Source organism: Drosophila elegans, unplaced genomic scaffold, assembly GCF_018152505.1.
Source record: "Drosophila elegans isolate 14027-0461.03 unplaced genomic scaffold, ASM1815250v1 contig_645, whole genome shotgun sequence".
NCBI lineage: Eukaryota > Metazoa > Arthropoda > Insecta > Diptera > Drosophilidae > Drosophila > Drosophila elegans.
This window is the reverse complement of record NW_024546011.1, coordinates 20,197-33,749: the sequence shown is the minus strand read 5'-3', so window position 1 is coordinate 33,749 and position 13,553 is coordinate 20,197. Positions and strand designations below refer to the sequence as shown.

Sequence of the window (13,553 nt, the reverse complement as noted above, 5' to 3'; positions counted from 1 at the left end):
TTTGTATACATTTAAGCCTCGCTTTTTCATTCCGTTTAGTCGTCAACTCCAATCAATGAACAAAATTGTATATTTTAGATACAATTTTGCTTATTGATGTATCGGCCCCGGTGGTATTTCATCGAATGGCATTTTTATACGAAAACCATATTTTTTACTAACGGGTATCGCTTTTGACTTTTCCACATTCGTTGCTCATTGGAATCGTTGTCTTGTTCGCACTTACGTAAAATCGTATAGCTAAAAAAATAAACGAGCAATAAGTGAGGTGAACAATGTAGGGTCATAAGCCCATAAAGAAAAGTGCATCAGCCTAAATGCGTTTTAATGCGCTGGTTGGCTATTTGGACCCATTAATGAATTTTTAGTAAATATAATATAACAAATATGCCAATTTTAAAAAAAATATTAGCCATAATCTTTATTTTTTGAACATTTTTTGTAAAATGTAATCTTTTCATCACTCTTCTTCATTTGGCTTGGCAAGCTTTTCAGCAATATTCATTTGCTTCACGAGAGTGAAAACGGAGAAGGAAAACTTGGTGACCTGCAATAAGTCCATTTTAAATTATACCGTTGTTTGCAGTGCCGTGAAGGTTTATAACTTCTTACACTGATGTTGGTTCCCACAGATATAGGAAACACGTTCATGGCCATTAACGTAATTGGCTGCTGTAGTTTTTGCAGGAAGTACATGAGTGTCATTTGGTAGCGCTTCTTCCCTCCGATCCAGTTGGACTGAAACAGGGCATCGGCCAATTTGTAGCAGTCCTCCGTGAGATAGTTGCACAGTATACAGAAGGGCGTCGTCTCAAGAAGCACGGCGGCCATAAAGGACAGCGCCGCGATAGCCGATCCCAAGTTAGCAAACAGAACAATGTTAATCAGAGTGAAGCCCAGGACCAAACCCACTACCAGGAACTGCACAAATATCGTACCAGAGATCACTGGGCGCAGGCAGTCGACAAATCTGAAATAATAATGAATAATAGCATCTGTTTTTTAATATTAAAAGACAAAAATTAAAAGGGTTAAAATATTTGGCAGCTATTACACATACACCAGTTCATACGCAAGAAATAAAAACATAACAATAGCAGTTTAATAATGTCCCTTCAAAATTTACAGATCAATTTTTTTTTTACCAAAAAGATTGTTTTTCATATCAATAGCTTACTAATATGAACACACGACACATTGGTATGGTTTTTATGTCAAATGTTAGTTCGAAAAAATAGTGTCGCTGCAAATTTGAAATTTCTGTGTATTTATGGTAGATTTTTTGGTATATTAGTCTTACCTGATTCCATTGGCGCATTACCATTTAGCTGATGCTACTCCGACATATGAGTGGCACGAACAGCTGATCTGGGTTTGTTTACTTTTGAATTTTCGCAAATTCAAAAGAAATTAATTAAAATTAATGAACATGATTGAGTTTACTAAACTTTATATTGCTCAGCAGGACATACATAATGCGGCCGAGGCATTTGCCAACTTGGACGTCAAGGAAAAGAAGCTGATTGCGTTGTTATGACGGGTTTTGTTTCTAAAAAGGGCAAGGATCCCCGTTTATGTGGGAGTTATTTTCTACCAGAGATCCAGCAGTAAAGCATTGTGGTACTGTGAGCAGAATTTGCAGCGTGCGCACTAGGTTTCAGTCATTTTTATACAAAATAGATTTTATATTCAAAAGACATCAAAAATTGCGCCAACCTTGCTTATAGAAAACAGCTGTTGTAGTGGTGGCACGAAGAAAATATCGTTAAACATCGGTATTTTCCAGTATTTTTTCTAAAAACTTTCGGGGCGAATGGTTTTTAATCGCATTTAAAAATCGCATTTATTTTAAATGCGGCATTTAGCCTTATGGGATTCCCTGTGTAAATAAATGCGCATTTGGCTAAATGCGTTTTAATGCGGCAATGGAATCAGGCTATTAAACCGCGTGATTTTCTGCGTAGTTGTAAAATTGAAGCGGTAAGTAAAAAGTATCTTTAATTCCAATTGGCTTACTTTAGTAATTGACAGGTCAATTGAAGATTCAGCTTTAAATAAGTTCCTACAGAACAATATCGATGCGTTACTAGCTAAATGGTTTTTATACCCTTGCAGAATATTTCAGTCAGAAGTTGCAACGCAGTAATGGAGACATTTCCGACCCTAGAAAGTATATATATTTTTGATCAGTATCAGTATAGGAGAGTCGATGTAGCCATGTCCGTTTGTCCGTCCGTTTCTTCGTAAACTAGCCTTTCAGTTTTAAAGTTATCTGCATAAAACTTTCCCAAAAGTTGTCTTTCTATTTCAGGTCGTATATAGAGAACCCGGATCTCCAGAGCGCAAGGCAGACGACTTCGCACTGCGCCTTGTACACTTAGGAATAAGTCGCGGCAAAACGAAAGACTGTAACTGCGACAGTGCACAGCATGTATTCTATATTTGGGGCTCGTTAAGTCGCAACTTCTGAAATTAATACTGTCGAAGAATTCGACATATATTTTCTTGCAAAATTCAAATTATGCAAATTTCAATAAAATATGTTTTTTAATATTTATTATACATAAGTCAAATATTGGCTGTAGTTTTGTAAAGCCTCAACGCCCGAACATTTTCAAATTTTCAGGTTCAATGTATTTTGGGGTCCTGATTATGAGTAAATGGGTCAAAGTTTGCGACAAGACCGATTTCTTTGAAAATAACGGTAAGAACCGTTATTTATATAAATTTTTTTTGGAAATATTTTTTATTCGGAAATATTTAACCATTACTAAATGTCGAAAACTAAAAAAAATTAAAAAACAGCAAAGTTATATTTTTTTTTATTTATTTTTTCGATTGTTCCCATGGGAGCTATATGCTATAGTCGTCCGATCCGGCTCGTTCCGACTTATATACTTCCTGCAATAGAAAGACAACTTTTGGGAAAGTTTCATGCAATTAGCTTTAGAACTGAGAGACTAGTTCGCGTAGAAACGGACGGACAGACGGACAAGGCTAGATCGACTCTACTAGTGATCCTGATCAAGAATATATATACTTTATAGGGTCGGAGATGTCTCCTTCACTGCGTTGCAAACTTCTGACTGAAATTATAATACCCTCTGCAAGTTAGTTTAATTTTTGTGTCAGGGCACCACATTTTAGAAAATTATTAATATATATTGAGTTAAGAAAAATTTCCTAGTTACCAGAAACAAATTTCCGGAAACTAGAAAAATTTCTTGTATTTAAAAAAAAAAGTTTTAATGCGAATTTCTAAGTTTTATTCGGTTTTAATTTCATCATGCGCATGGATGAGCTTGCATCGCGCTCTAGTGATCCGGGCTTACAAACAAAAACAGCTCCTCCCCATTCTTTTTCATCTACATTGCTACAACTTTTGTTGCTTACCTGGATCGCATGATAGGGCTGGTGCTCTTAATAGTGAGGCTTTTGCATCTAAAATGGTATTGTCGTCATATTAATGCACAGATAAAGAAAATTGATGAATTAATTTTTTTGTCCAGTCTAACGTTGATGTTATTTGCGTGTCCGAAACTTGGTTTTTCGATTTAAGTGATCTGCCTATTGCGTGTGATGGTTGTGTTTTAGTCATGCTGGTGGTGTAACTATTTATGTAAACATAAAATAAAATTGTTCCGTTAAATGTAAGCACCCAAGCGATAGCGAAATTGAATATTTACTTTTAGAACTTTCTGGTAAAAAACTTTTTTCGAAATTGATTGGATGCATATACCAGCCGAATCGTTACATTGACTAATAAATGTTTTGCCTGAAATATCTGTTGACTATACAGACGTTTTTATTACTGGGAATCTGAAAAGCAATATCTTAAGAGAAAGACATCTGCTCGATAGTTTCAAATCTATTGGCTTGTCCTCAGTTAATTTACAAACTCTGACACATTTTAGCAATACCTGTGATACCCTTCCTGACCTTTTCTCTGTTAATGTCCCTAGTAAGATTTTATTGTATGACCAAGTCTCTGTACCAGTTTTCTCTAAGCATGACCTTATCTTTCTGACGTATGATTTGACCTTAGATTATAATTCTGACACGAATTTAGGGACTATAAAAATATTAACTACACTGAACTGGAAGTGGAATATTACAATTGTGATTTCACGTCAAATGTGTGTTAATAAGACAAAAAACTATCCAACCAAAGCAAAATCCCTGGTATAGCGATCCGTGACGAATATTACAATAAGTGGAAGCGTTATAAAGCCGATTTTTTTTAGAAAACAATAGACTCGGGCGCGTGATCATGTTGGCAGATCATAAGATCTGCAAAGTGTGACTTTTATGGGTCCGAATTTAAAAATCTAGCAATTAAAAAAACTTGGCGTGGACTTAATAATATTGGGAAAGCAAGCAGATTTCACAAAACCTAGTGGACGTCATTGATCTGAACAGGAAGTTTGTGCAATTCGATTTACCTGAAGCTACATGCAACAAGTACCTAAATGCCTTACCAGACTGTGACAATGTGATGTCCTTGAATATTTACTTAAGGTGAAGTCAAACGCCGAAGGTCTGGATGGCATCAGCCCAAAATGTATTAAATTGTTGTTAGCTTTACTCCTTACTCATGTTACACACATTTTGAATACAGCAATAACCACATCCACCTTTCCCTCCGCATGGAAGTACGCGAAAATTGTCCCTATACCGAAAAGTCAATCTGAGTTTAGACCTATATCTCTACTTCTTTTTATACCCTTGCAGAGGGTATTATAATTTCAGTCAGAAGTTTGCAATGCAGTGAAGGAGACATTTCCGACCCTATAAAGTATATATATTCTTGATCAGCATCCCTAGCAGAGTCGATCTAGCCATGTCCGTCTGTCCGTCTGTGCGTCCGTTTCTACGCAAATTATAACATTGCTGTTTCTTAATTTTTTTCTTAGTTCTTCGACATATAGTATTGGGTAATTATTTCAGAATTACGGTTTAAATTTCATCGAAATTGGACGACTATATCACATAGCTCCCATAGAAATAACTAAAAATATATAAAATAAATATCTAATATTTGAGCTGCAAATCATCATAGCTTCAATGTTTTTCAACATATACGCAAGTAAATCATAATTTTAATGTTTTGAAAAGTATTTAGTTCTTGCAATAGCTGCAAGGGTATATGAACTTCGGCTTACCGAAGTTTGCTTTCTTTCTTGTTTGTCGTAAATTTATTATGTCTAAGCCAAGAAAAAGCAAATGTATTGTTATTTACAAAAAACCCTTCGGAAATCTTTGGGCATTGCGACACTCAAGATATGCAAAAATTATCTGTTGCTTGTAATTCAATTGTCCGTTAAGTGTTAGTCTCCGTCGTACTGACCACACTTCCCATCTAATCAACAATATTCTTGACCTTAGCCTTAGTCAGTGGATTGACTTTGAGGCTTTAACTTATTTTCAAAAAATTGTGTGCACCCGTGAACCGTCTTACTTGTTTCAGAAACTTCTTCCACCTCATTCGGAAAGAACACAAAAATATATTATTTCTACACATAAAATCTTGTGCTCGAGGAGGAAATTCTTTATTAATGTCATTCGCCTATGGAACAATCTAACTATCTATTTCTAAAATCAAAGAATTTTTGCCGGCTTAAAGATCAGTATGTGTATAACATAGCATATAGCTCGCATGACAACAATCGGAATATAAAAAAATAAATTAAAAAAAAATATTACCCCCTATTTATTTAATATTTATAAAATTTTCTATTGAACATTTAAAATTTAATAAATGATTTAAAATGTCAGAATTACTCTTTTAATTTTAATAAAATCGGAAAACGATTTCATATAGCTTCCATAGGAACGATCGAGTAATTGAGCTAAAAATCGTCATAGCTCCAATGTTTTAAGCGTACACGGAACTAAATCAAGATTTAGATGCTTTGAAGAATACATAATTGTCGCAATAAATGCAAAGGCATACAAATTTCGGCCTGCTTAATAACTCACCTCAGAATGACCTTGTGGTCCTGTATGCACTCAACCAGTCGCTCGTAACGCTGCTCCTCGCTCTCGGCTGGATCTGTACCCAGTCGCCGAAGGCGGTCCGCAAAGATGGACATGTGAGCGCGTAGCACAAGGACGAAGTTCACGGGGTAGCAGTCCACACACACATCCTGGAAGCAGGCGCCGGCCATGGCAAAGTACTCCAAGCCGGCCTGCAGGCCCAGGTGCAAAGTGCTGGATCGCCAGTCCAGGTACGGATAGTAATTTTGGTATGGCGGTCTTCCAATTAAGATCGCCGAAAGGAAGGTGTTCGTGGCATAAACCATGTAGACTGCCATGAAAAAGAAAAATATGCGGTTGCTGAGCGACACTGCGCGATGCACCTGCAGACGCTCGCCCGGCTCCGTAATTCGTTTGTCCATCTCGTCGAGGATGACATTGGCCTCGTCAAAGTGCTTAACCAGCGCCCACACAATCATCACCTTGGTGGAGCAGGACCAGGCGTTAAAGGCCACCTGCAGCGACGTGAGAAACTCCCCCGGCGAGAACTCCGATAAATGGATGATAAGGCCCGTGAGGAAGCCTATGGGCTGGTAAAAGGTTGAGCAGAAGTTCAGGGCGAAGGACCAGAGAACGTAGGCCAGAAAGAAATGGGTGGGTGGCTTGCGTACGCCCATGAGAAAGATGCAGCGCAGCAGGTACAGGGTCCCGTCTCGCGAGCGAGGTGGAGAGTCTTCCGATCGGGTGAACAAGGCTGGAAAGATTCTTCGTAGCTCCATTGTGATGCACTCTAACTTGAATTATAGCCCTAATATCAAGGCGACAGAGCCCTTTTATATGGCCGCCAATGGCGTGATTATAAGCCCATCAATCGACGGCTTAGGTAATTCATGAGTGACACTTCAAAACTCGTTTGTTAAAATCAATTAGGGTGTGGAATAAAGAGGTTTCAAAACTCTGCCGTGCAAAGCTTGCGGTACCCTTCACCCCATTACGCTTATTTAATGGGGGGTCTTATAGAAAAAATGCCCTACCAAAAATATAATAGCTATAGGAACCTAACGCTTCATAGAAGTGTAAAAGTTTACACATACTCATAAGTAATTGATGATTCGCACGCTACTCAGCCAAGCCCAACAGGCTGCAACCGTTCACAAGGAACGTTTCAGTAGACATTTTACGCGGTTTTGTGCCGTTTACATCATCGGTGGGTCTAGTCCACAGACACCCAACTATTAAAAGCATACAACCCTGTAGCTTTCAAAAAATGCAGTAATCTATTTCGGCTATAACAATGAAGCTATATTGATCTTCCGATACATTTTTCAATCGTTTCTGTAGTAACCTTATAGTTTATTCTTTCAGTTTTTTTCTGATATATTTTTAATCGTTCTGTAGCAACCTTATAGTTTATTCGTTCGGTTTTTTTTTAAATAAATAATAAGTAGCGCTATAGTCGAGTGCCCCGACTATTAGATACGTTACTTGTATCTATTGCCAAGCCAATTTTAAAATAAATATACCCTTACAAAACAACCGGCTCTTATGCGGCCCTTCTGGTGAACTGCAGGGTTTACATTACAAGCTAAGATCATGCAGTAAATTATTTTTTAAAGTCCTTATTATGTTAAGGCAGCGTGATTAGCATTTGACAATTCTTTTTAATGGCATATATCACTTGTCTGTAGTTTTACTAGTTTAGCAGTTATAGCCGTACTATTTTTAGCGATTTCCCGTTGAATAAGCTATATTTTCAAAAAATCGTAGAACAAACTTTTTGTAACGACCTGCCCAATGCATGAAAAATTATTCCAGAAGTCTAAAACAAGTCCTTAAAATTGTTTGAAACTGACAAACAGACACGAACAAATTTTCATTTTGAGATAAAAAAAATATATATATTTTTAAATATCGGAGCATCGGATCCAAGCAAATTGGGTGTTACTGGACGCGTATTTTCAACAATATTTTACCAACACGTGCGCAAGAACTCCACATAAAAAAAAGTTTAGTACTTCACTTTTACCGCCCATTCTCCTGAACCAATTATATTTACTTAAGTTTGGAAAGCAATCCTTATTATTTTACCGATACCTTTAGATTGGTGTATTACTCGTTACGATCGGACCATCGCAGCAGATTTTAAATTCTTTGGCTACATATATGCTATGCACACGCTCTTGGTGCGTCACTTTAGGTACAGCCGTCCATAGTAAAAAATAATACCTCGTAACGAGGTAAAAATGTGGTGACTTAAAATTTTGTGACAAAAAATGAATAAGCACTCAACTAAATAAATACCACTTCAACCAAGTATTTTGCCTACAGGGCCATTATTTATCTCAGAGTGTTCAATGGGAACATTTTAAAAGTCGAATGCTTATTATTTTTTCGTCACAAAATCGTTTTTATCTCATTAAAATGTTTTTATAGGGTCGGAAATGTCTCCTTCACTACGTTACAAACTTCTGTCTGAAATTATAATAGAGGTGGAGAACCCCTCCCACTATCGATGGCACTTTAGCCACTATCGATGGTTTCTCCTATCGAGCCCCCATCGATGGCAGCAGACACCTTCGATAGTGGCCCATCCACTATCGATGGTGCCATCGATAGTGCGCTTCTTACAAGTGCCGAGTTATAAATTGCATATAATTGAGTATATTACTTTTTTCCAGGTGAATCAAACTGATTTCCCTGCCATTGGGGGCCTTTTCGCCAAATATCTTTGCATTCCGGCTACGTCCGTGGAGTCTGAAAGAACATTCAGCAAGGCGGGCCAAATAATATCGGAGAGGCGAACCCGACTCAAAGAAAAAAATGTTAACATTCTTTTGTTTTTAAATCGCAACTCTTGGCTGAAATAAAGCATATTTTATTGTATTCGTTTCATTCTTTTTTTTTTTAAATCGTAACTTAGTTAAAATAAAGCATAATATTTTTATATTTGCTTAATCAAATTTTTTGTTGGGCTACCACTATCGAGCCACTACAGTCGACCACTCGACACTATCGATGGTTTAAAATAAAATATCGTCGACCATCGATGGCGCTCACTATCGATAGTTCTCCACCTCTAAATTATAATACCCTCTGCAATGGTATAAATATAAAACATATATACCTTTGAAAAATACAAAACACACACACAAATGGTAAAACAGCTAGGGTTTAACAGATAGACAGACGTCAGAGCGGCGAGACAAAAGTGTTTTTTTTCCAGAAGGATGGTCCTTGCCTTCGAGTATGCATAGGAGTGCTCAAAGATCCGAAATATTCGGGTAATAGGTGCAGGGCAGGTAAAAGCTTGTCAGTATTCTTGTGTTGTTATAAGAGACGCCCGCGTCTATCACGGTCAATAATCCACAGGTCCGCTTGGTGCCGTCTACGGGGACGTCGTCGACCCAATGGTTTAGCAAGACGTCTAGCCAGACGGTTCGTCTGATCATGCAAGCGATCTCTGTATCGATTTGAAAAGCTGCAAATTGTCTCCGTAACCGTCGGCACTCCAGTGTCCTGAAACAACACACGATTTTCGACATAATGGTGCCATTTCACACCCAGTATTCTTCTGAGCGCCTTTGATATGCACGTTTGTACCCTTTTAAGAGATGACCAGATGTCCAGAACGATGCCCACGGATGTTGACAACAAACTGTCTTTTATCCAAAAATGACACGATTAGCTTCCATTATCCCTCAGGCAATAGTGGCATTATTTTGTAAAATAGACCTTTATGTCAAACCCTGTCAAAGGCCTGTCGAACATCAAGAAAGACAGTTGAGCAGTATTTGCGATCTTCTAGAGCACCCAGGACATGATTTACTACTCTGTGCATTTGCTCAACAGCACAATGTCGACTACGAAAGCCAAACTGGTGGTCTGGAAGGGCTTCATAAAACGCAGCATAGCTAAGATCTATATTTTTGATCCGTTCAAAAATCTTAGAAAAAGTTGATAAGAGACTAATCGGCCGATAGGATTCTGGGAAGCACGGGTCTTTTCCTTTTTTTGGTACCAATGTAACTAGGGCACGTTTCCAAGGGGCTGGAAAAGTTATGCCAGCAGCATAGCGATATTTCCCTCTGTTCAGATTTACAAACGGACCTTAATGCTTTTCAAACATGGTGTTTTGTAAATCTTTTGGTCTTAAATAGCTCTAAATGCAAAATAATGACATTTTATCAGGTCAACACACAGTATGCCACGTATACGTTAGGTGGATGTGAGTTGACTAGAATTAGACATATTGATGACCTTGGCGTCCTTTTGGACCCAAAACTTAAATTTTCTGACCATATTTCTTCCATGGTGAATAAAGCCAGGGGAGTGCTTGGATTTATAAAAAGGTGGTCTATGGAATTTGATGATCCATATGTGTATGCTATGACTATATAGAGAACAAGAAGTAAACAAATTTATGAGGTAACAAAATTGAACTAATAAAACTAAGATAAACAACTTTAACAGCTTTTTTTCCAGTTTTCTTAAATTTAAGGTGTTTTTTTCTAAGCTGCCTCTTCCTAATTTTCTATATTTATAGGTAAAACCGTAATTTTTTAGAAAAAAAAATAGACTAGCATCTTCTAAAATTAAGAAAAATATCTTTAAGTTTGCATACATTTTTACAGATAGAATTTTACTTTTCTATAGTATAGAAATAAATTTTTTATTATTCATTTGTAAAAAGGAGAAAAATGCCTTTATAATTAGAAAAGAATTTTCTAAAATGCTTAGCACAAAAGGTTAATGTCTTCGGAAATCAAACATTGCGCAGCTTTTTTGCACCCGGGTTCTAATCCCCTATTATGTATTATTATGTTTATATTTTTTTTTGGAAACAACAGAAAAACCCAACAATTTATACCCTTGCAGAGAGTATTATAATTTTAGTCAGAAGTTTGCAACACAGTGAAGGAGACATTTCTGTTAAGTATATATTCTTGATCAGCATCACTAGGAGAGTCGATCTCTCATGTCCGTCTGTCCCTCCGTCTAGTCTTACTAACTAGTCTCTCAGTTTTAAAGCTATCTGCATGACGCTTTCCCAAAAGTTGTCTTTCTAATGCAGGTAGTACATAAGTGGGAACGAGCCGGATCGGATGACTATAGCATATAACCCCATATAAATTTAAAACAAGAAAGATAGCAAACTTCGGCATGTTTTCAAAAGTATTTAATTCTTGCAATAGCTGCAAGGGTATATGATAGGGTCGGAAATGTCTCCTTCACTGCGTTGCAAACTTCTGACTGAAATTATAATACCCTCTGCCAGGGTATATAAACGACTTGTTTTGACCTCAAATATTATTTTAACCTTTTTTTTTATTATCAAGAATGTGTCGTTTGTAATATTATTTTCGCCGCGTTAATGATATTAAAATCGGAATTTTAAATTAATTTAAGTTGGAAATTCAGTTTTAGCAATTAATTCAAACTTTGTCCTTCTCTAGCATCTATGATAGGAAACCTATCCTCATAACATGTATGGAAAAGTAGAAGAATGATCTGTTTCTAGTGAAATGAGCTATTGACCGAAATCAAGTAATCAGAACTGGAGATAGAAATATTGACATGAAAACAATGAATGCACCTAAGAAAAAATGGTACCCTACAAAAAATCTTGAGTGTCATTTTTTGAATCAGGAGTCCATCTGCACCAAAAAATCAATGTTTGATCTCTGGATGATTTCATCGATTTAAATTTGTAAGACACTGTAATAACAATTTCACTTTAAATTTTGAATGAGCTTTCATTCGTTTCAATGCGCACGCGACCTCCTTCGACATAAGCCTTATAGGTTCTGAAATGTCTTCTTGACTGAAATTATCATATCCAAATCCTATGTCATATAGCTGCAATAGGAACGATAGAATAATTAAGAGGAAATTTATCATAGCTTCACTTTTGTTAAAGGCATAAAACGACTATGTCATTTATGTTTGATAAAGTTAAAATTAAACATATCTTACATACTTATTACTTTACTTACTTTTAAGTTTCATTAAGTTTAAAATGTACTTATTTTTTACTTTGTCAAACTTGTAAAGGCGCTTGAACCAGAAATGTATCTTTTAGAATGCCAGAATAAAGCAGCAGCAGCGCCAATTCCGTTCAGAGAAATTATGGATGTGTGGGTGGCTTGGAGAGGATCGGAAATGAGAGAGGAAGCTTGGAGTGGAAAAGTTGGTGCCTTTCCTGACCAGACTGTCGGGGTGGTGAGTCTCGGATTGACGGAGTGCTTCGCGGCCCATGAGCATTGGCAAAAAATCATTTTTAATATGCGGTGTGAGATAAACAAATTAAATAAAGTAGATGAATAGTTTCAGCATGTGTTTTCAAATTAACATATAATTGGGATATATTTATATTCAGAAAATCCTGAAAAGTGCTACTATGGAAGTACACCCAGAAAAAAGTAGTATAAATGATTTTAGTACGGACGTACTTGAAAATCGGCCGAATATTTCATACAATTTTTAGGACGAAAGTGTGCAGAATAAGTACGGATTGGCATCGGAATAATAATATTTTAAAACGTTTTTTTTAATACACAGAGAAAACGATATTTTTCGGTTTAACCCTGCTTATAGTGTTTGTAAATAATACCAGAATTTATAAAAACAGTGAGCTTTATTAAAATCTATTAATTTAACCAAACACAAAACTATCAATTTAAAACAGGAACATTTCGTTCTTAAAATGATTGGACTAGGGGGTAAGTGTTTTGGAACATCAAACATTGGGTAAGCTATTAAGATCCCGGCTTCAAATCCCAGAAAAAGTAATCAATTATTATTTTTTAGGTTATTGTGATTTTTTTTTGTGTTCTGCTTTTTCTTAATCCCGGTTTGGTCGACTTGCAGTGTACAAAATAAGTTTGCTTTTCTGTTTTCTTTACTTATCAGATTATCATGTTCCCTGTCATTCTAATTTCATATGGAATCAAAGAGAACAGAAACAAGTAGGGAAGCAAACTTTGGCAAGCCGAAGTTTATATACCCTTGCAGCTATTTAAAAAATTAACAAGAAAGGAAGCAAACTACGGCAAGACGAAGTTCATATACCCTTGCAGCTATTACAAAAATTAAAAATTCTTGAAAACATTAAAATTATGATTTACTTGAGTATATATCTAAATATATTGAAGCTAAGATAATTTGCAGCTTAATTATTCGATAGTTATGGCAGATATATGATATCATTTTCCGATTTTAATAAAATCAAAAACATAATTCTGAACTGTCAAATTATTAATAAGTGAATTTTAAATAAAATAACAAATTTTAACAAATCTGAGCGGTATGGCCAACTGCTGAAAAAAGCGTCTATCGACAATCGATATTATTCTGAGTGCTTAGGCCAGCTCTAGGAAGAAGCTCCTCGTTTTTAAGTTTGAAGTTACATAAGTGTGAAAATGAGTGCTGAAGAAGGAAAGCTGGAGGAATTTCTCAAGGAAAACGAATGTGAAGACATTCGTGAATACCTTAAAGGTAAGTAATATAAGCCAATCGTAATAAAAAGTTTATTTAAAAAAAGTGCGCGTCGGAGTTTTGTCTTATATACAATTTATTTA

At 36.3% G+C, this 13,553-nt stretch overlaps 1 protein-coding gene across 1 annotated transcript; it reads right to left on the bottom strand.

The window, feature by feature from the left end:
• Positions 1–460: 460 nt before the first annotated feature.
• Positions 461–6,755, bottom strand: LOC108134991 (odorant receptor 42a). Its single transcript, XM_017255524.2, has 3 exons — positions 5,980–6,755; positions 613–970; positions 461–547 (listed from the first exon to the last, which is right to left on the bottom strand). Exons 1-3 carry the CDS (start codon positions 6,753–6,755, stop codon positions 461–463), a joined length of 1,221 nt encoding a protein of 406 aa, XP_017111013.1.
• Between the last annotated feature and the right edge of the window lie 6,798 nt (positions 6,756–13,553).

Coding starts and splice junctions, on each gene's coding strand:
- LOC108134991 (XM_017255524.2), bottom strand. CDS start 6,755: ATGGAGCTACGAAGAATCTTTCCAGCCTTGTTCACCCGATCGGAAGAC. Junction 971..5,979: donor GACCACAAGGTCATTCTGAG/GTGAGTTATTAA, acceptor TTATTATTTCAG/ATTTGTCGACTGCCTGCGCC. Junction 548..612: donor CTGTGGGAACCAACATCAGT/GTAAGAAGTTAT, acceptor GACTTATTGCAG/GTCACCAAGTTTTCCTTCTC.